Source organism: Stigmatopora nigra, chromosome 10 (assembly GCF_051989575.1).
Source record: "Stigmatopora nigra isolate UIUO_SnigA chromosome 10, RoL_Snig_1.1, whole genome shotgun sequence".
NCBI classification, from domain to species: domain Eukaryota; kingdom Metazoa; phylum Chordata; class Actinopteri; order Syngnathiformes; family Syngnathidae; genus Stigmatopora; species Stigmatopora nigra.
The window spans coordinates 10,260,251-10,281,641 of NC_135517.1; the positions used below are offsets into that span (position 1 = coordinate 10,260,251).

The 21,391-nt window shown below is 37.6% G+C and overlaps 3 protein-coding genes and 2 long non-coding RNA genes across 11 annotated transcripts in view; 1 reads left to right on the forward strand and 4 right to left on the reverse strand.

Annotated features, from left to right (window-relative positions):
- chchd6b (coiled-coil-helix-coiled-coil-helix domain containing 6b) overlaps window positions 1-864 on the reverse strand; it is a 26,291-nt gene extending 25,427 nt beyond the window's left edge. The window contains exon 1 of one of the 2 annotated variants that reach the window (XM_077727193.1): window positions 272-864. In XM_077727193.1, coding sequence (XP_077583319.1) covers window positions 272-364 — 93 coding nt within the window. In that variant the 5' untranslated portion in view covers window positions 365-864. The remainder of the gene's footprint in view (window positions 1-271) is intronic. The other variant, XM_077727194.1, reaches the window with a different exon arrangement.
- LOC144203652 (uncharacterized) lies at window positions 625-4,026 on the forward strand. 4 transcript variants are annotated; one of them, XR_013327739.1, is made up of 9 exons: window positions 625-960; window positions 1,455-1,621; window positions 1,793-1,879; window positions 2,925-3,010; window positions 3,124-3,346; window positions 3,405-3,486; window positions 3,549-3,629; window positions 3,694-3,782; window positions 3,858-4,026. It is a non-coding gene; the product is annotated as an uncharacterized LOC144203652 (long non-coding RNA). The 4 variants fall into 4 exon arrangements; XR_013327738.1 differs by having other exon boundaries at window positions 2,925-3,346; XR_013327740.1 differs by lacking the exon at window positions 2,925-3,010.
- Window positions 4,027-4,782: 756 nt separating this feature from the next.
- On the reverse strand, window positions 4,783-6,454 carry LOC144203726 (uncharacterized). Its single transcript, XR_013327752.1, has 3 exons — window positions 6,316-6,454; window positions 4,967-5,038; window positions 4,783-4,885 (listed from the first exon to the last, which is right to left on the reverse strand). It is a non-coding gene; the product is annotated as an uncharacterized LOC144203726 (long non-coding RNA).
- A 427-nt stretch (window positions 6,455-6,881) lies between these two features.
- tpra1 (transmembrane protein, adipocyte asscociated 1) lies at window positions 6,882-11,229 on the reverse strand. The gene is made up of 11 exons (XM_077727204.1): window positions 11,018-11,229; window positions 10,354-10,531; window positions 10,144-10,276; window positions 9,720-9,806; window positions 9,129-9,201; window positions 8,961-9,040; window positions 8,747-8,857; window positions 8,574-8,634; window positions 8,381-8,483; window positions 8,232-8,312; window positions 6,882-8,134 (listed from the first exon to the last, which is right to left on the reverse strand). Exons 2-11 carry the CDS (start codon window positions 10,518-10,520, stop codon window positions 7,864-7,866), a joined length of 1,167 nt encoding a protein of 388 aa, XP_077583330.1. The 5' UTR covers window positions 10,521-10,531; window positions 11,018-11,229; the 3' UTR covers window positions 6,882-7,863.
- A 566-nt stretch (window positions 11,230-11,795) lies between these two features.
- Window positions 11,796-21,040, reverse strand: LOC144203472 (phosphatidate phosphatase LPIN2). 3 transcript variants are annotated; one of them, XM_077726935.1, is made up of 20 exons: window positions 20,972-21,040; window positions 18,573-18,773; window positions 18,397-18,492; window positions 17,730-17,980; window positions 17,344-17,445; window positions 17,151-17,259; window positions 16,388-17,084; window positions 16,192-16,285; window positions 15,694-15,875; window positions 15,515-15,608; window positions 15,367-15,436; window positions 14,898-14,990; window positions 14,767-14,819; window positions 14,379-14,523; window positions 13,859-14,007; window positions 13,680-13,766; window positions 13,458-13,610; window positions 13,232-13,346; window positions 12,877-12,980; window positions 11,796-12,792 (listed from the first exon to the last, which is right to left on the reverse strand). In XM_077726935.1, exons 2-20 carry the CDS (start codon window positions 18,762-18,764, stop codon window positions 12,648-12,650), a joined length of 2,931 nt encoding a protein of 976 aa, XP_077583061.1. In that variant the 5' UTR covers window positions 18,765-18,773; window positions 20,972-21,040; the 3' UTR covers window positions 11,796-12,647. The 3 variants fall into 3 exon arrangements, with proteins under 3 accessions (XP_077583061.1, XP_077583062.1, XP_077583060.1); XM_077726936.1 differs by lacking the exon at window positions 20,972-21,040 and adding an exon at window positions 20,856-20,939; XM_077726934.1 differs by lacking the exon at window positions 20,972-21,040 and adding an exon at window positions 19,422-19,545.
- Between the last annotated feature and the right edge of the window lie 351 nt (window positions 21,041-21,391).

A 21,391-nucleotide genomic window follows, 5' to 3' on the forward strand; every position in this document is an offset into this window, starting at 1 on the left:
GATCCCGCATGCCATTTCAGGCACGTGATGCACAACAAAGCCACAATGATATGAGGGTGCATGTAGTGTATATACTTGATTACATGGCATGTTTAGATCTACCTCGTCATTTGTTAATGGTGTCAAGTAGAAAGCATAGGAGCAGCAATGGAAGAGCGTCAGATCAGATTACATATGGTTCATGTGAGGGCGCACAACCCCATCACCTAACGATGATCAAACTAATCTATAAAAAAAAAAACTATCCTAAAGAAACAACAGTGACAGTTACCTTCACTCCTTCAATAACTGTGACCTTCTCTTCTTCGTCCATTCCAAATGAAACCTTCCTCCCCGTGCTGCCATTCCCTCCCATGATTAGCATCCGTCTTCGTCCCACTTGATTTGAGTGTTATTTTGGTTTGATTCTGGTTCGTATCCGGACAGGTGGACATAGATTTGGGAGACAGCGGCTGCACTTTTGCCGTCTGCTACCGCTGGTCAAAACGGTCCAATCAAGGTCACTGAACCCCGCACTATTCTCAAAGCTGATTGGTTGAACTATAAACGAGAAAGCTGGGAAATGTAGTTCAAAGTCACTGTCGGCTTTTTGTATTTCTTTTACTATATTATCATACCTGTCAACTTGTACGTTTTACACGTATTTTATACGTTTTTTTTACCATTTCAAATAATGTACGCCGCACACCGACTTTTGTACGGGGAAAATAAATAAAAAAAATCGCCAATATTTATGAAAACCGATCTCAACAAGACCGTTTTGGCTAAAATCCATATAGTCTCGTAGGCTGGTAGCCAACGACGCTACTGTCATCGATCGTTACTATTGTCACGGTATACCAGCACAAATTATCCCCAATCGTATGTATTTTTTAGCGGTGCGTACGGCAATGTCGATAAAGGATGACGTGCGTATACATGGAGTAAATATCTTGGAAGCAAGCATGGAGGAAACACATAGTAGGAGACGAGTTACCGCGAGTAAACATGCGTCGTACGGTGTTTGTACGGTTTTTGGGGGGTTGTACGGGGAATCATAATCATTTATAAGGGCAGTTATCGGCAGAGGTTGACAGGTATGAAGTATCATTTAAATGTCTAGAAGTAAAAAACAAACACCAAAGTGCATGTCACCACAACGTTCATAATGTGCAATATCACTGTATTTTAAAGGATTAAAGCCCAACCAAAAAGTATTGACAGCTTCCCCCACAGACGTTAGGATGAATACAATGTATTTTTTTTAAGTCTGAAAGCCCAATCAACACGTATTTACAGCCCCGCCCTCGCCCCACCCATTGACTAATGCGTAATATTATGAAAACAGTGTATTTTTCTTTTAAGTATTAAACTCCAACCAAAAAGCATTTACAGCCCCTCCACGCAAACATATACTGACTAATGCACGTTATCATGAAAAAAAATGTTTTTTTTTATGTGTCCTTTTTTAATAGGCGTGGCCGAGGCCAGAGTTCAAATAGCCGACGTCAAATTCCAAAATGGCGATGAGCCAGGATGGAGGACTGCCGTGCGTGCGTGCGTGCACCGCAGAGCAGCTCAAAAGTGACGATTTGCCGACGAAATCCTGCCAAACTTCTCACAGAACGTTGCTGCACATTTGGTGCGTTGTCATTTGGGGATTTCGAACCCCCGGTTCCCGTCTTAGGAGTGATCTTTGACGCGATGTAGCCCCATGTGTATGCAGACAGCAAAATGTTTGCAAACAAATTGGCTACATTGCGTTACCGATCGCTCCTTGTTTAAAAAGAAATCATTCCATTGTGTGTTTCAGGGTTGCTGGTTTTCAGGGACTGCTGGTAAACATCAAGAATGTGGCCAAAACGACCGGAAAGGAGCAGATTGTCGACGCCATAACAAAGTGAGTCATTTTTAAATGGTTCCGATTTTCTCTATCCGTGTAATCTTTAAACGCCAGCGTTCAGGGCTTTGCGCATTTGGCTCTTTTTTTATCATGACACATTCAATTTTTTTTAAATAACAAAAAACTGTGGATAAGTCACCCACACAAGTAATTAGTGGACGTGTAAGGAATAAACAGTAAACCCTCAATTATTGCGGTTAATGTAGACCAGACATGGCTGTGATAAATGATTAATTGTAAAGTAGGCTCATCCCTATTGAAGTACATTTACCAAACGTTAAACCCTGAATTATTGCGGCTAATGTAGACCAGACATGGCTGTGATAAATGATAAATTGTAAAGTAGGCTCATCCCTATTGAAGTACATTTTTAAAAAAATACAGCAGTGGCAAGTGAAGGAGTAACTCCCGCTTGTGTTTTTCTGTGGCTTTTCACATCTTTCTGAACTTACAAAAAAATCTGCCATGTAGTGGAACTGAACATAAATTAATTATAAACTTTCAGCCCCTTAACTTTTTTTAAAGACCTCAGGGCTTAGACCTTTTTTATATTAGTTTTAAATGTGGTTTTGACAAAACAGATTTATTTAACAATAGTGCAGGTGTCCATTTTGACTCATTTAAACATAACGAGAAAAACAGCTCTATGTATATTTAATTTTTTAGGAATGAATGGATTTGAGATAATTGACTGAAAACTTGAGGCAGAAGTAGGATTTATTTTAACCTTGTAGTCCCCTGTCCAGTGTTTACAAAGATCCCACCACGTGATAAAGATCCTGATCTAGTTTTTTGGAGGAAAACGGACTGATCGTTTTTAGTCTTTACAGCAGACTTTCTAATGCCTTTTGATGTGTCATAGAAAAAAGCTAGATGTAGGAGGTAGTTTTGTCAAATTTTGAAATTCAGTGCTAGTCTGTACTTATATCTATTGTGCCTTCACTCCTTTTTTGGTTTCCTGCCAATGCTGAGATTTGTTCTGCCTGAGCGTATCTGAGTTTTTTCAAAATAAAGGGTAAGACCTTGTGATTTTATTTTTCAGAATTCCACCCAAGGGGGACCAGGTTTCATGGCTGAGCCTATCTTGATGTAGGCAGGAAACCTGAAAAACAAAAAAACATTTCCAAGGTCTTACCTTTTATTTTGAAATAAAAAACTCAGATTTGTTCTGCCTGAGCATTTGAGTTTTTTTTTCCCAAAATAAAAGGTAAGACCTTGTGAATGTTTTTTTTATTTTTCAGAATTCCACCCAAGGGGGACCAGGTTTCATGGCTAAGCCTATCTTGATGTAGGCAGGAAACCTGAAAAACAAAAACATTTCCAAGGTCTTACCTTTTATTTGGAAAAAAAACTCAGATTTGTTCTGCCTGAGCATATGAGTTTTTTCCCAAAATAAAAGGTAAGACCTTGTGAATGTTTTTTTTATTTTTCAGAATTCCACCCCTACGTTTTTCAAAATAAAAGGTGAGCTCTTAATGTTTTTTTATTTAACTCAGACTGACTCCTTTTTTTTGTTTTTCAGAATCCACCAGGAGGGGCCTGGTTTCTGCCTATGAAGAGATAGGCTCAGAGACCTTAATAAATGAAGTTTTTCAAAATAAAAGGTGAGCCCTTCTCAATGTTTCTTTATTTAACTCTGTGTACTGACTCCTTTTTTGTTTTTCAGAATCCACCAGGAGGACCTGGTTTCTGCCTATGAACAGATAGGCCCAGGAGAACCAATCTATGAAGTTTTTCAAAATAAAAGGTGAGCCCTTTGCAATGGTTTTTTATTTAACCCTGTATTGACCCCCCTTTTTTCAATTTTCCAGAATTCCACCAGGGGGTGGAGAAGATTCCATTTTTTTATGATGCTGGAACACCAATGGGAACCAGTCTATGAAGTTTTTCAAAATAAAAGGTGAGCCCCTCTCATCGTTGTTTTAACTAACTGTACTAACCCCCCCTTTTTCAATTTTCGAATCTTCTCCACCAGGGGGTGGAGAAGATTCGATTTTTTACGATGCTGGACCACCAACGGGAACCAATCTACAAACTTTTTCAAAATAAAAGCTGATTTCCTGTTTTCCAGATTTCCTGCTGGTGACTAGAGGAATTACTTCATTTTACTTAAGTTTTTCAAAATAAAAGCTTTGAAATGTAAACATGTGTTGGTCTTTATCTAACAAAAATGCAAGTCACAATCAAAGTTCAAAAAATTTATTTACAATTAAACATTTGAAGTTCAGCATACTTAAGAAAACATTTGTAGATTAACAAAAAACTGCAAAACACTTAGAAAATAAATCTTAAAAAAAGGAAGGATAGACACTTAGAAAAAAATTGACAAAAAAAGGGGAAAAACATGGGAAAAAAGGGGATAAACACTTAGAAAAAAAATGATGGGAAAAAAGGGGGATAAACACTTAGAAAAAAAAAAGATGGGAAAAAAGGGGGATAAACACTTAGAAAAAAAATGATGGGACAAAAGGGGGATAAACACTAAGAAAAAAAATGATGGGAAAAAAGGGGGATAAACACTTTGAAAAAAAATGATGGGAAAAAAGGGGGATAAACACTTAGAAAAAAGGGGGATAAACACTAAGAAAAAAAATGATGGGAAAAAAGGGGGATAAACACTTAGGAAAAAAAATGATGAAAAAAAAGGGGGAACACTTAGAAGATGGAAAAAAGGGGGGATAAATACAGAAACTAAATCTTTAAAAGGGGGATAAATCTTTGAGAAAATTGGGTGGGGATAAACACTTGGAAAATAAAATTTAGAAGAAAAAAACTGGGGGGGGGGATTAACACAAATATAATTAGAAGGAAAAACACTTAGAATTCTTGCTCCAACATTAAATGACAACTTTACCATAAAGATCTAGTCAAAAAGCTGTGCAAATGAATGGCCAGTGAAATGTCATGATTTAGGCTTTTATTGAATTTGGATTTTCAGAAATACAGAGACAGCATATGATGCAAGACAGACATCTTCAAGTGGGCAACCAAGATACCTCAGGCCTGTTGAGTTAAAGAAAAATAGCAAAAGTTAGAATATATAGAGACTGGAGATTCAACTTTTTTTGTGGGGGTAAGTTTTACCTTCATCAGTCCCAGTCTCCCCTTCTGTAACCTCAAGAGTGATCTAGGCACACAGAAAGCTGCATCTTGGTGCTAAACAGAGAAAAATTGCACACAAAAAAAGCACAAGTTGGCATATGTACAGCCTGGAGATTCAACAGGTAGGCTTAGTTTTTTTTTCTTTTTTGGGAAGTAGGTTTATCTTGATGCTAAACAGTGAAAACTTGATTTAACCAAGGCATTTGGGGGTTGTCAACCAATTACAGCATGGAGAAATCTTACAAGAATTTTAATAAAGAATGAAAATAAGTCATCGAGTGCTATTTCCCCTTTTCCAGACAAGGCGATTAAATATACAGACTGAGGTTAACAGCTAGGACAAGGGTGTCAAACTCGGGTTGGTTCGCGGGACGCAATAAGGTCAACTTGATTTCACGCCAGCTGTACTATTTTAGATATTTTTTTCTATTTAAATTGGATTTAAAAAACTGCATCGAAAGCCCTATTCAGTTATTTTTATAGATCTAAAACAAATGTTTGAGCTTTTTTTTCTTCATGAGGGAAAATATCTTGTAATAATTTGTTTTTCATTTCAAAAGGAAACAAAATACTTTGGGGAAAATGTTCAATATTAGCATTAAAAAAATGTTTGCAATACATTTATTTTTAGATTTTACAATATGCTTTTTTAACTTAAAAAACACAAAAAGTAAAAAAATGATACAAAAATACAATTACTGATTTAAAAAAGGGGAAGATGAGGAAATATAATACACATGTATAATCTTCATTTAAATTTAATCCTAACAGAAAGTCAGAACATGATTTAGTTTCTCGGACCGCACAAAATGACACGGTGGGCCAGATTTGGCCCCCGGGCCGCTACTTTGACACCAGTGAGCTAGGAGAAAGTTGGCTTGAATGTTGTATACGTTTTTTGTAAAAGCAGAACAATTGCAAATCAGGAACGGGTATTTAGCACTCAGAATGAAAACGATTACATACAAAACAAACTAAGTTGTGCCCCTGGATGTGATTCCAGAGTGAACACTTACCCAGAAAACTGTCAATTGATGTCTTGCATTGTTTGATTACATTTAAAGTCTTGCAACACGACTCAATAATGCAGAGAAAACGGAGAACATGCTTTTTAAGTCAAATCGTGACGCTAACACTAATGGTGACTAGTAACATGATGTGGCACAAACCCGGTCGAGAAAAGAAGCCCATACTTCAATTGTCGACGGTGTGTTAAACCAAGCATTAAACTAAGAGATTTGTTGGCGTTTTGGGCTCAACTGATTACTAAAAAATCTCCCGATCGCGTGATAAAAACGCATTTAGGCCAGTGAAATTGCTCGAAGTCTTACCTGTTTGGCGTACACGTCCACAATGATCAGGGTGGGAAAAGCACAAGCATGACCACAATTAACTTATCTACGTCAGCAATAGGCGTAACCACGCCCACATTGTCCCGTCACATTGAAAGTGGAAAAGATGGTGAGTTGCTTACCGCGCCCCTAAGAGGTGGTTTATCCTCCCAGCCCGTCTATGTTTAGAAGATGACGAACAATAGTCGTGGTACGGTTTTTGAGGGGTTTGTATGGGAAATCATAATCATTTATAAGGGCAGTTAACGGCAGAGGTTGACAGGTATGCTATATGTATTGGTCATTTATTAAAAATAATAATACTATCCATAAATAGTAGCTAGTTTATGATATCTGCTTTTTATCTGTCATTGAACTGGATGTTATTCTAATTAAATCATTTGAACTTATTTCAGCACCATTTGTATGTATGCAAGTAGTCTAATATGACTAATTTTCCCAAATTATTGCATATACATTTTTTTCATAACATAGATTGGTCATATTTAAAGTTTGTTTGTAATAGCCACCTTCAATTTACAGGTATGCAATAAACACCCACCCGATGATCATTATTATGTTTATTCTGTATGTAGCATTGATTAATTTGACAGGGAAAGTATTTTGTAACTCACCAGATCCAATCAAAATAAATTTAAATGAATAGAAAACATTGCATCAACTAGGTCAAGAATGTTTCTCTGCATTGTTATGTTACAACAAATTAAACTTTGTAATGTTTTCGGCTAAGAGCTTCAGATTTTGACAACTGTGTAGTTTAAACACAGAACTCCTTCCACATTTAAAATTTTCAAGCACTCAAAGAGCTGTCAACACCGCTAAGAAACAAATACAAGGCTGGGCAATCTTGGGAGTTGACTGATATTTTCATCAGATTTATAGATTATGCATTTAGGGGCAGGAATGTCATATTTGAAAATAAATATAAGATTGAAAAGATAAGACCACGGCAGATTGTTTTCATTCGGTTTTGGTGAAAAGTCGAAATGCTGTAAACTGAACCACTGAGTGTGTTTTCAATCCACCTTTTCTTATTTTTTCTTCTTTAAACAGAACACTTTGACTTGTTAACACGATAGCAATCAGTTAAAGATAAAATATACCAGTCAAATGCACACAATATTGCCACATATAATGAGATATGGCAGTTTGAATTTTGGACAAACACAGCAGCAGATAAAAGTTACTGGACATTTGAGTGTGAATGTACAAATAGATACTGTGTGTCTCTGAAATAATGTCAAAATTGTTCTAATGAAGATATCTTCCTCACTGAGGACAAAGTGATGGCCGAAGAAAAGTGGAATGACAGAAGATCTGCTGAGAAAAGTCAGCTTGAACAAGAAGCTAGAGCAGCAGGGCACACTGGCAGCAGTGTTAAAAAAAAAAAAAAGGAAACAACACGTTCATTAAGGAAATTGGACAAAAAAAAGTTCCTTAATTCATTGTCCATTTCGTGCGTTGATCTCATTGAAACACTGAATTTACATATGTTCAAGTTCAAAATGTGTGACCCGCGTGAAGGAATTATGTGTTAATAGGCCTCCGACGATCAGCTTCAATGCTGTTGATGCTGCTGGATCCAAATGGTCCAGAAACAACGTCGTCCAGATAAGCACCGACCATCCCTGTACCGCTGGGACCGGAGCCGTCGAACGGAGTTGATGAATAGTAGAGACCCTGGTCGGTGAGTTCCCTGCGTCCAAGGGTCGACGCGACAGTGGGTGGAAGGTTGACGTCACTTTCGTCTGCCTCATCCACCTGTGACTTGTAGGAGAACAGGATCTTGGGTTCTGAACTGCAGCGGAAAAAAAGACAGTTGGACATTAAAGAGTGTAAATAATTTAGGCTTAGTTTTCAGAGTAATTTTGACCTGTGTGGTTCCTCTAACATACCCAAAAAATCCTTTGAGGAATGTGACATAGATGAGTGGGGCAAAAGCAGAGAAGTAGAGGAAGGTGGTGACATCTACACAGCTGATCCAGAAGAAATAAAGTATTATTAATATATCTAAAATTGAATATTTTGCTATACTTATACTAACCAGAGTCCCTCTATAACTCCTGCACATAGAAGGGCACTACCCAGGCCCTGAAAGAAGTTCAATAAGGACAGGATGGCAGCATACACGTAAAAACTCCTCTTTGCTGTATTTAGGGGGGAAAAAAAACAAATGTTAACCATACCACTCTTCATTAATGTATATGGATGCATGTTCTCTCCCCTACTAAACTTACATGGCAGCGATATCCTGTTCCTCACTGGAGTTTTCGGCAAAATCACAATTAAGGAGTACACCTACAAAAGACCAGGCCAGATACATGTTAGATATAGATGACATTGAAAGGTGACATAAACAGTGTAATATACATGCATTTTCCTTTTTCTCACTTTGCTCCTGACTACTGACCAAGAAGAAGAAGCAGGAGCTGACCAACCAGAAATGGCGTCCTCCATGTCCGTAGATGTTAAAGTCCTCAGCAGACAGGTGACTGTCTGGGTAGAGGATTTCTAATGTGCCCTTCAAGGAAAACATTAAAATTACATTTGGTTTGTTAAACCAACTGTACTGATGTTCAACTGGTAACTACAGTATATTGTCAGTAAGAGTAAAATGAAAATACCTGTGTGATAGAATATGCTAGTGCAAGCACAGCAGTGATAGCCAGCACCCGCTTTATACTGGATTTACTCTCGAGGTGACCTAATGAATGAAAAATGGGCACATTTAGCATTTGTAATAATAATGGAAATCACAAATGGTGTTTACAAAATTAACACATGAAACTAACCAAAGGCCAGTCCCAGAATAACAACACTGAGTTCAATTGTCAGTAGAAAGAAGCGGGTGATCTCCCACAATACCTTTGAAAAGAGAGCAAGGAAATCAGGAGAATTCATTGTGGTAAAACAGAAATGTTGCAATGAACAAAGAACACACTCTTTAAACATTATATAACGACATTCTCTGTATTCAGAGAAACCATTCCACTGTGTCCATAGATAGTTATCTGCCATGTGAACAATTTTACAACATGTACGTTTATTTTTGCAAAACCATTCAAAGTCAGCCAATATTTTACCAACATTTTTTTGCACAATTAAACAGCACTACCGGTTGATCATTTCAGAAAAAAAATATATATTTTGCAATGTTCAATTGCAAAATATTTCTCCTTTAGTAATGTGTTGGCATATGTCAATTAATTAGATTAAAACTTTTTCTATATTATCCATTATAGTTGCCTAAACTTGAATATTGCTCAACTAAAAGAGAATCAGGGATATAATATTTTTGTGGTTGCAATTTTCAGGGGTGTTGAACTGCTGTTTTCAATGCCTAATTGTACTTATTGTTGAAATTTTTGTGTGCACTTCCTTACTTTGTCGATGATGGTGGCAGAGCTGGATGCACTGACTGTCATGGAAACAATGGCTCGTGTGATTCCAACTGCTGCCACAACAAATACCTGAGACAAACAACAAGTTAGAAGACTGTAAACGAACCGTGCTTTCTATAGATTGATACAGTAAATAGTCTTCAACGTGTAAGAAATTGATTATGGTGAGCAAAGTCCATTGGATATACTTCTCTATATACGTATATCATTTATTTTTAAAGATTACTAGCTGTGGGTCTTTACAATATGATGACTTGGTATAAAGCATTTTGAGGTTATAAACACCCTGTTTTTCATGCCATGTGTAAAAGAACATAAGAAATGCTGCTTTTGAATTTGTCCAGCAGAAAAAGTATTTAGTTTTATTCTGTTAGTTCATTATACTTGATGCATAGGTCAATCCTACCAGAAGATAAAAAGTAATGAAGATGGGGCTGGATGTGACTCGAATCTTTGCCCGTGCCGAGGGAAGTTTCCACATCAGGAAAACAAAGAAGGCCACATTAGGTATGAGGAGGAGAAGATCCCAGAAACGCACCCTGCAAAGGCAAATGGGACACTGTTCGTTATGCTATCATTGTGTTTTGGGTGTGGTGAGTGGGATTCATTTGTTTACCTGGAGTCACCGACATCCTCATACAAAACCTGTAGACATCTGTGAGGCTTGCTGACGTTGGTTTCAAAATCAGGTATCACGGTGGGGAATGACGACGTGTTCTCCGGCGGTGCGGTGGTTCCACTACCATTATATAGAGAAAAACTAACCACAGGAGTGGCTAGCATGTTTTTCACACCTGGTGGGGAGAACATATTACATTAACAATATATACTATAATGCAAGAGAAAGAAATTGTATCATGTAAACTGCTGTCCACAGGATAGTATTTAAAAGATTTGTTTTTCTTTGAACAGGTAAGACATAAAGTAAGACCCATGAGACCCGCCTTAAAAAGCACTACTGCTATTAATTTTGATATTATTGATCAATAACATATAGTCAAATATTGACAATATTTGCGTTATTTTAACACAACAGTACTTGAGTAGACGGTTCTCCCACAAATGTTACGTTAGCCTACTCTGCTAACTAGTATGTTAGCCAGCGTTTGTAAACTTTGTAAAATAAAATGCATCCCTTTAAAACAGTCAGTAGGTAGTAATATACAGGAGGGTTTCAATATTTTATATTACTGGTACGTCAATTAGTTTCGTCAGTACAAAAACGAAAGTGCATACGCTAAATAAACGCTAATCTTACAAAACAATCTATGTTACCTTACACTTACTGACGATTCGGGTTCCGTTGTATTGCTGTAAACGTTGGGTTGAATAGGGAGGAAAATTTACACAGCGTAGCGCATTCTGCTTTATACACGACTAAAGTCATCAAAATGTTCGATGAGATCTGAACATGTTTTGTTTTCGGACCAGTTCCGTGCACTGGGCTCAACGGTCAGCTGACATTTTGCAGTTTCGCGAATCACTTATCGCGAGACAATACATGATGACGACATGACCAGCGCAACGTCATCCTCGCATTACGTTATCATCTTATTCATTATGCCACCCATTATGTTGTCATCATAAAATTGCCTAATATGATTACGATTGGTGTTTATTGTTATGCTTATTAGATGCTATTATGCTGTCTTATTTTGACAATAATACCACTCATCATGAACATCATGATGAATAGAAATTACCTTTGAATATATATGTTAAAATTCTAATAAAAAGAAGTACCTAATCAATATTTTTACCCAAAAAAATACATGTGATTTGTAGATATTTCACTTGTAATTAAGTTCACATATGCATTTCTTTCAGTCACAGTATGATAGGTTTTCCTTACCAGGCAATGATGGTCAAATATAAACTTAGTTTGATCAGTCTCATGATTTTGAAAATAATAAAAGTATTCTTCATGCCTATATGTATTGGTAAAAAAAATAAAGACGAGTCATGAGCTCACTGGTGGACTCGAGATTGTTTTCCGACACACCCATTATTAAGAAAATAAGGTACTATTAATAAAACAATAGCAAACAACCATTTCATATTTAAAACCTTTTATTTCAAATCCATCCCCATTGGTGGACGCATTCCATTTTAAAACATCATATTCAACCATCTTCAACAAATCTCATCCATCTTTCTAACATGAAAAGTAGGGTAAGAAAAGAAATAAATAGGAGTCATTTAAAAATCTAAAAACCATTGAAGTTCACCTCCTTCCTGTATTCTGTGGCAATAAGGCACCATGCGATTAAAGCCTCTCTCTTCACAGTGTACAAACATTTCTAAAAGTAATTGTGCAGTCACCAAAAGGAAGTGAAATGTGCCATATCTAACTTTTTTTGTTAAATTGCATTCATTCTGTAGGTGTGTATGCATACACCCAGTAGTGTGTGAATTGCCAAACCTTAAATTCATGAGTACCATAGCTATATTAGAATGAGTAAAACAGAAAACAGAACATACAAGAAAGACATTTGAGCCAATGCACTTGTAGAAAAAATCCCATAATCAAGAATGCAACCATTTGGCTTTAGGATTAGGTATTTTTGGTACATGCTTCTAGTTATGTCCCACACTGTTATTACTTGCCATGCACAATTAACAGGAATGAATATGAGCACAGCTAATAAAAACAAAGTCAATATATTACTAGAAAAATTGCATATTTAGGTTTCATTATATTGAATGATGTTAATGTTTTTGAACACGAGGCAGTCAACAATAGTGTAATTGTTATGCTTAACTAAAAAAAACTAAATGAGGAATGTTTGACAGTCAAAACAGCATCCCAGTAACACCAACAAGGAGTGATCAATTCATGGTGGGAAATGTCTTGGAACATGTTGCTGTAAATATTAAGGACAAAAACAGTAGAGGATAAATATGTTGTGTCTACAGTAGTGTATCGAGGTCCAGTTGTGGCAGCGGTTCCTTCCAATAGGTGACACTGCTAAACTCAGGACATACAAAAGCAATGGAGCCACTCCCATCAAGCGCGGGAAAAAAATGTTCCACTAGCTCACCAAGATGGCTGTACCTACATGACAGATGATAGTAGTTATCGCTGATGGATGCACTCTAATGTCTAAGTCAAACGCCATTGAAAAAAGTAAAAACTTACGAGGACTTGTTTCCTTTGGTCATCTCCTGGATCAGCTCTCCTTTTGGGTTAACAGTAAATATTCTGGTGTTGGTCACTCCCACCTGCGTGTAGGCATAAGCATCCTGCAAAAATGGTTGGGAATATATACCGTTAAGTAGTTAAAACATTCCTACTATATTTCCTAAAATAATGGTATTTGGTACACTGATCAGAAAATAATTCTAATAGGTGTACTTTTATTCCACTAGTTTATCATTTCTAAAATATTCTCACATTCTTTTTCAATGAATTAACAGCACAAATGTAAGACTAGTGGCTCTACATTCAGAATATTAATTCTGATGAATAAAACAAGATGTGCAAAGTTGCATACGTTAGTCCTATTTCCAAAGGCGGCATAAAAAGGCTGTCTATTCGGGTTGAATAAGTCTCTGATGTCACCGAGACAGGCAATTTTAAACACCTCTGGCTTCTTCTCAATCACCTCCCTGCATAATGGAGAACACAAAGTGGATGAAATTTCAACATAGAAAAGGTAGCATATTAGACCAATAATATTATTTATTCTAGTATTTCTTAAAAATGTCCATTGTTTGTACCTGTGCAGTGCAGAAAAAAGGCTACTTGGAGCCAGAAGCACTGGGCCTTTAGGCAGAACAGTGCCTCTGTCATTGACCCACTGCAGATAGTTCTTGGTGATAGCGGCCATGCCAATAGCCCGCGCAGAACAATACAGAAACTTGTAGCCATTTCTGCAAAGAAAGGAATAGTCATTGAAACATCTATACAAAAATAACCATTGAATAGAAAATGCTACCTACTGGTGAATTTTGTGGTAGAGTTTGGCAATATCTTTGTGCGTCCAGTCTTTGCCAAACTGAGGCAGGATATGTCCCAGAGCATCAGACCTGTTGGAGAACAAAGCTATGTAAGAATTATGTTCCATGATGTTTGAGTCATGAGACCAATTTAAAATATAACACAAGACATTCGTATTCACTTTGTGATTGTGCCATCTATGTCTGATATGATGATGCGATCGTCCCAGTTCCACAAATAGATGGCGGCCTCACAGCGACAGGTGCCCTGGTATTGAGTGGTCACACTAAATATCACCTTGTTGGCTCCTTCACGCAGATTTAAGTTCTCCTGTTTAGATAATAAAGTGACAAAACTAGTTCACTCTTTAAATGGCTCTATTTGAAAACACATTTCAATGCATGACCTTTCCTATACAAGAAAAGTATAAGGACTGCTGGAGTGATGCTTGTATTGAAGGTAAAAACAATATTTAAGTTCATAAACAAGTAAACGGTAATAGAGAAGCAAGGATAAAGACTAACATTTTTTTTACCCTTGGCATACATCATTAATGCAATTAAAAGAGTCATTGTCATTAGTTTTATTTTTGCCACTATGGTCACAGTATGTGCATCACAATTGACATTATGATGAAGACTAGAAACTGTTTTAAACGATTAAAAAAATGTTTGCCAACTAAACCATGAATGTGTACTTACTATTTGCTCAGATGTCAGACGAAGTGATTTGCGATACAACTGAGTGAGACACTGAGTGGTGCGAAGTGTGTCTGTTGACAGGCTAGAAGAAAGGATGGCTTTTTCATTTGGAGCCGCAACAATCTCAGCATCAGACAGTGTAGCCCTGAGTAAAAAAGACACATACATTAAAAGACTGAGTTGAGTTGCAAAATCTTTTCCTATAATCCTTTAACTCAGTAAGTCATTCCAAAAAACAATTTCAAAATGTGCATAAAAGGGGCATTGTAAAACAACTCGTTTTTGTACCCAAATCATGTAAAATGCAGGAGGCCCAGCTGGGTTAAAAATGTTACAGGAGCTGCATTATAAAAATGCTAACATGCATGCACTTTCTCAATTGGCTTACATGACTGTGGTAGGATGCCCAGGCAGTATCGCTTCCTCATCTTTCTTGAGGGGCTGAAACAGCAAGACATGGTAAAGGACACCTCAATAAAAATCTATGTTCAGTGACATTGTAAAGATAAAAAGTGCCACCTGATTATTGTCCAAGTCTCGTCTCCTCCAAGAGAACCACCAGCGGCCAGACTTTTTGGGCATCTTGTCTTTTACTAAGCTTTCAACAGCACTCTAAGAATAGAGGAGACAAAATGTAAAACATTTTAAAAATCATCATCAAAAGCTCATGTTATTATAAAAAAAATATAAAAGATATGAATAAGATTCACCAACTAAAGGCCATTTGAATACTAAAAACACTTGATATGTTTATAGGAGCATAATCACGCCAGAAAGTCCATAGTTCACTTTCTTTGGTCCGGACCATAATGCTTATAGCTACGGAAACCTGTTACATGAAAACAGGTGTGTGATTTCAAATTTGGTCTGAACCATGGTGCTGTCACTTTCCCACAAAAAGTGAACTGCACCCATGTCTGCAACTAAATCTGTTTATTGTGTTCATGGCACAAGTCATAATTGTTCTTGTTAAAACAAAGAAACCAACCTTTGGTAAATTCTTCTGGAAAGCAGTCAGTGACAAGATCATTGGAGCAGCCACTGCCCAGTTATAATAACTGTTAATAATTAGCAAAATTGTAAACACATGGCAGTAAGTAATGTCACATTCAGGATGACGAGGCTGTAAATCTTACTTGGAATTTATACATATTACAAGGTTAGGGTCATCAATGATTCCTGGATTTTTGACAAAGTCTTGATATGACACCGAGTGCTCCAAAAACTTATCTGGGCAAATAGTAAAACACACATTTTACACTATGGTTCATGAATGGACTGAACATCAATTATCAGGTCACACAAATTCACTTACCTTTGGTAATTTGACTGGTGTCACCTACACATCCACAGAGGGACATGCTGACTTCTGTCGTGGAGGATGCAGAATCTGAGAGGTACTCAGTACCACTGTCTAGTGCACCCATAGATTGCGGTGACTGACTTGCTGAACCAGAGCCTCCCTCTACAGCAGGTGGGCAGGAATTTTCTATTTCGCTGTCAAGATACCCACAAAGTCATAGAACTGGATTTAGTCAGGGCAAACACTGAATAATGTAAACAGACTATAAGCATAAATTGGCACACACTCTTTACATAAAGTACCACACCGTAGCTAAAATTCAAATATATTAAATCACAAAATTAGGATACAACCATATTTACTCAATAGTTTAAAAAAGTAAAACAGACCAATGTAAATCCTGATAGATAGAAGAGAGCTTTCTTACATGGGACAGCCTTGTGATGAACAAATACTTTATTTACAGCGCTAATAATATATAAAATAAATATTTAGCTTTATTTTCCTAACCTTTTGGGAAAGTAGAGAGCCGCAAGCTCAGGCTCAAGTGAAGTGAGATCATCCAAGTAAATGCCTTTTGGTCCCAGATGATTGTTACGTTTGCCTATGAAAGGAAAATGAATGCATGAACTTGGAACACAGTAACCCAAACCCAGTGGGACAGAGTTCTAAATGAGGGAAAAAAAACTAATAATGTCACATTTACCCTTCTTTTTGTCTTGTGGTTCTTGGTTGTGAGATTTTTCAGAGCAGTTTCCTAACTCCTCAGCACCTTTCTCACTGACGCCATTGTCTTTAGCATCAACTTTCAGAGAAGCCGAGTCTGCGACAGCAGGTCTGCCTTTTTCTTCCACTCTCTCAACACAGGGATCTATTTCAATGTCGCCCTCACTCACAAGTGCGCTATCAGGGTCAACGGGGTCCCATTGCTCAGTCTTCTGCATGTTTGAGGATTCTGTACAAACTACACTTCCGTTGTCTGTGACATCTGTTCCGATCTGATTGTCTTGGATTTCTTTACTTGCCTGATTGTCAATTTTAGTTTGGGCATCAGCTAAATCATGAATGCCACTCACATGGCCAATATTGACTATATTATCTACATGGGGGGAGAATTCAGAATCATTCTTCTCTTTTGATGGGCGGAATTTTGATTGGTCACTAAGGGTTGAACTGGTGAATGTATAGTGGGTATCAAAGGTCAGAGGCTTCGCTTGTGAAGCATAGTTACTCAGGTCTAGTGACTGAGTCCTAGGTTGGGGTCTGACCAGTTTTACATGGCCCACTCTGCTTAAATTCTTCATAGGCTCATTGCCCATGTCGAATGAGTCTTGCCTCTGAATAGTGCGAAAATGGGATCCAGAGTTCTGGATTTCCACCGATGATCTCTCAGAAAGGCGTGGCTGTAAAATTTCAAGCAGAAAATGATGGGGCTTCTATATCACACACTTCTGTTAATGCTGGCATACCATGGGAAAGCCTCCCCAGTTCCACTGCATCAGTAGTCCAGAAGACTCGTGTCTTTTAACCAAAAGTTCAGAGTCACTCTTAGGAGAGGATGGACGACTGATGAACACACTGTTTAAATAAAGAGAAATTAGTAATTTACAAAGTGTTACTGCCTGTTAATGTCAGTCATATTCAGAGAGGAATCTTTCTTACTTGTCAACAGGTGACTGGTCCCCATCTGAGTGTCGATGAACATCTCCGACCCCCAAGTCCTCTTGGAGTGGTTCCTCAGACAATGAGTAGTATACCGATTTACTTTAAAATAAAAGTAAAGGATAGTGACCTTAGAGAGATTGAATGCAACCAGATGTAGTTTTGTAGAATCAAGTTTCAACTAATTCCATTATTGTGATATGATTGACTGCCACTAAATTGTTTACATTGTCAATTATTTGGGTTTTTCCTCTATTGATTTCTGTATGCAGCATTAATATTTGAATCGATCAGTTTTAAATTATGAGGGGTTCACTCGCCAATCTAGGGTGTAGCCTTCCATTCACCCAAAGTCAGCTGGGATAGGCTCTGTCTTGTTCACTTACCTAGCTTGCAACTGTTTGGCATGATTGTCTTTATCGGGACAATCTTGTACACTATGATCTTTGTCCCATTCCTTTACTTGCTCATCTGAAGACGAGACGCCCTCTTCTCTCTGGTGACTATCTGCGCGTGCACGTTTCCGACGACGCTTCTTCTTACGCGTGCCAGAACCAGAGACAGAGGAGGTTTCGGTCATCTCCTCTGGGTCATCAAGGGGAATAGGGGAAGTGCAGAGATGGGCAGGGACTTCCGACTTTAAAAAAAATGGAAATATTCATTATCAACAAAGCAAGCATATAACTAATCTATCACCTCATGTCAAATCTTTAAGACTGGATTTACTTTGCACCCTTATGTGACTCTGACCTGTTGCCTGTAAACATTAAATACTGTAGGGCCAACCAGAAGTACATTTTTATTCTCTATTCCCCCTAGTCCTCCTAGTAAGGATGACTTGGAGCTTTTCACTGCTTATTTGTGGAGAGAAACGCGACACCCAACTGCCTACCTGGCAATAAAAGCATGTTTTTGGAATATAGTAAAAGGCTCAAGTCCGTGGAGGAAAAAAAACACTACTCAATAGAACTGAGATCGAAACCCTGGGCCTCACAATATTTAACCCATCTAAATATTGGTGAAAATCCAGTTTTAGACATTTCCTTATCTTACCTCCATATTTTCATTTTGTTCAACAAAAAAAGCTTCGCCATTGTCCCCCAATTTCATGTGCAGGTCTACTGATTCTCCATTTATCTCAATGTCTACCTAAAGAAGGAAAGCAAAAACAGATTGTAAATGTAAATCAGCAATTGAAACAAAACAAATGGGTAGAAGTTTGAACTTACAATTTTCTCCTTGGAGCGTAGCACTCCCAGTTTGCCAAATCGGACGTGGAAGGGAGAACACTGGAATGACCCATCAGGCTGCCGGACTACGACGACATCTATACCTCCAGTGAGAGTGGCAGGGTTAAGGCCACTGTAAAGCTCCTTGACCGTCACATACACAGTTTCTGCCAACTGGCCCACAATATTCATGGTTTGGGACTAGAGAGTGGAAACAAGATGGGAGATCAATAAAAACGAAGGCAGCATAGACTACATGGTCTATTGTTTCACAAAAATCGGTCAACCAAAAAGATATCTAAACATGCCAATAATTATTACACTGTTTAATCCTTTAAATTCTTAATTAGGCAAACATATACCCCTAGTTAGTATATTCCATTGGTTGGTTCCCTCAAAACAGCGACAAAAATATTAAACAACATACTAAGAGAATATCGGGAGGATGTAGGTGAGTTCCATACAGCGAATATGCCAGCCTTCCTATATAGTAAACCTAGGCAACCCCAGAAATAAATAAAATTTACCTCTCAACCAAAACATCAAGGCTACTTTCAGTTGTTTGTCTCAGGATTCGTAAAAGAGACCACCGAAGCCACAGCAGGTCACAACAGGTTTAAACAATTAGTAATAGTCCATAATTTTGTCCATGGATTGATTATGAAACCATGTTTTCCATTATTTTGCACTGTCAAACATTTTTTGTTATTGTATTTCATTAAATATGGATTTGCTGATGTAGGAATGTTTGTATCTGTCTTTGACTTGTACACTAAAATGAGTTTTGTCTAAACGTAACAAGCCCAAATTTCACTCTTGGTGTCATACATTTCAAAAGTCAAGTCTTACCCACAGTGAATGATCCGGGTTGTAATTCCTTGACCTTCTCTCTGCCATACGTTAAAGCACACACCAGCACATCCTGGATGCCTTTTTACATTATTATGCTTAGTTAACTATTGGTTTGTATTATCATTCCCTACTCATATTGAAGAAACATTTAGCCCACCAACTCACTTTTTCATTAATCTGCTGTCACATCATTGGTCAAGCACAGAGTATTCAGGGCAAAATGAGTTACGAGAGAGTCCTAGTACATTCAGTCAAACATTCCCGTTCCTCTGTGTTACACAATCAACTCAGCGCACATAGATAACCACTGTCTAGTTTATACTTACTCACTGGCATTGCACATTACAGCCAAACCAGCAATTTCTGAGCGGCTTAGACAGACTATTCAGCTGGCATGGAAACACAGCACGCACGACTCATCAGTCAGTCAGTCAGTCCGTTTCTGGACCTAACTAAAGCTCCAGCCGATAAGACATGAGTCATTGATCAAGCTGTGGGTGGATTTTGCAAGATCTTGGTCCATTTGAGGGGAAGCCAAGCAAATATTTTCACATAATGTGGGCACTGCTCCCAGTGGAGGAAGACCATTTCATGAAATAAGATGATTGGCGAATTTAGTGGTCTGACTCAATTCTTGATGATTCAGTCATCTATTAGTTCATATTGGTTGATCGTGGTTACTGACTAAATGAATGATGACAGAAATTTCCTGCATAATGAGACCGGGATGACAGTCGTGTATACCGAGTTCAATGATACTGACAAGAGATCACAAGTAGCCTAGTTCAAGAATGAAAATAGAGGCAACTGGAAGGCTATGAAGATGCCCCAACTGCTTGCAATTCGCCAATCCACATCAATATGCATCATTTGTTTTCTCTAATGATTCCATTCGAAACCTCAAATTAAGGATCCAAAAACAAAACAAAAAAGCCCAATGAATTACCACATAATCACAAATCACTTATTTGTCATGTCAAATTAAGAGAACAAGATGCTTAAAGGTGTTCAGCATTATTAAAGTGATTGTAAAATACACCATTCTTAATACAAATGCCAAAGATCAAGAAACCCGATCAGCAAACAAGCAATCTTTTTTAGAGCGTTTACAAAAAGGTTTATAATGTATCTATCATTTTATAAAGTTTTATAATCACTTTTTGCAGCGCATGTATTTGAGTGTTTTCAGCATGTTTGTTTATGGGGGAAATTATTACTGCGCATCATCAGCGACATCTTCTACTCATCACTATAATCTTAAACTTTTTAAACAAAACTAAAATATGTATTGAAAGTTTAGTCTACTTTATGTCACGTCCCCAATTGCAAGTGCAAATGTATGATTGTTATTGAAAACAATTTTCAAAGGCATATGTCCTATGTGAACGACAACGTCAACAACTGTCTCAAATGTTACAGTAGCGATCTAACCTGAAGGAATTCGGAAAACAGTCAGTTTCCTCTGACATTTTGACCGCTTAAAGTTTCAAGCAATCCGTAACAATTAAATCGCTTCCCGAATGTGAAGAAAGTGCAAGAAAACTCACCGCTCGGGACGATATTCAACTTGCAAAGGTGTCAGCTATGATGTTGGATACTTCCTGGTCCGTTTCGCGTGTTTATGACCCATCAGCCAATGGACAACAAGGAAAGCATGTGGACCGCCCACTTATTGCATATGTCAACAAAGTGTCATTGCTGCTGTTTGATCTGCTATTATATGATATCACGTTTATCCAGAACACAATTACAGTGCATTTCCTTCTAGATAACGACTTTTATACCAGGTTTACATAAATACATAACTCACACATAGGAATCGGTCAAAGGTATGCAACACGCCAAAAGAACTACACTGGATGGCCAGGCGTTGGAATTATCGTCATTTTAATGTATATTTTAATATATATGTTTTTTTTTAATGTGAACCACACTATGGGTCATGCTTCTATGTGACGTAAAACGTA

Bases quoted from the DNA above. Each gene is read 5' to 3' on its own strand.
- tpra1 (XM_077727204.1), bottom strand. From the start codon at position 10,520: ATGCTAGCCACTCCTGTGGTTAGTTTTTCTCTATATAATGGTAGTGGA. The intron at 9,807-10,143 runs GTAGGATTGACC...TGTTTGTCTCAG, and splicing joins TCATTACTTTTTATCTTCTG to GTATTTGTTGTGGCAGCAGT. The intron at 8,858-8,960 runs GTATTTTCATTT...TTTTCCTTGAAG, and splicing joins TAGCATATTCTATCACACAG to GGCACATTAGAAATCCTCTA.
- LOC144203472 (XM_077726934.1), bottom strand. From the start codon at position 19,469: ATGGCAGAGAGAAGGTCAAGGAATTACAACCCGGATCATTCACTGTGG. The intron at 15,876-16,191 runs GTTAGGAAAATA...GTATCTTGACAG, and splicing joins GCTCTCTACTTTCCCAAAAG to CGAAATAGAAAATTCCTGCC. The intron at 14,820-14,897 runs GTGGCACTTTTT...TTGCTGTTTCAG, and splicing joins GAGACTTGGACAATAATCAG to CCCCTCAAGAAAGATGAGGA.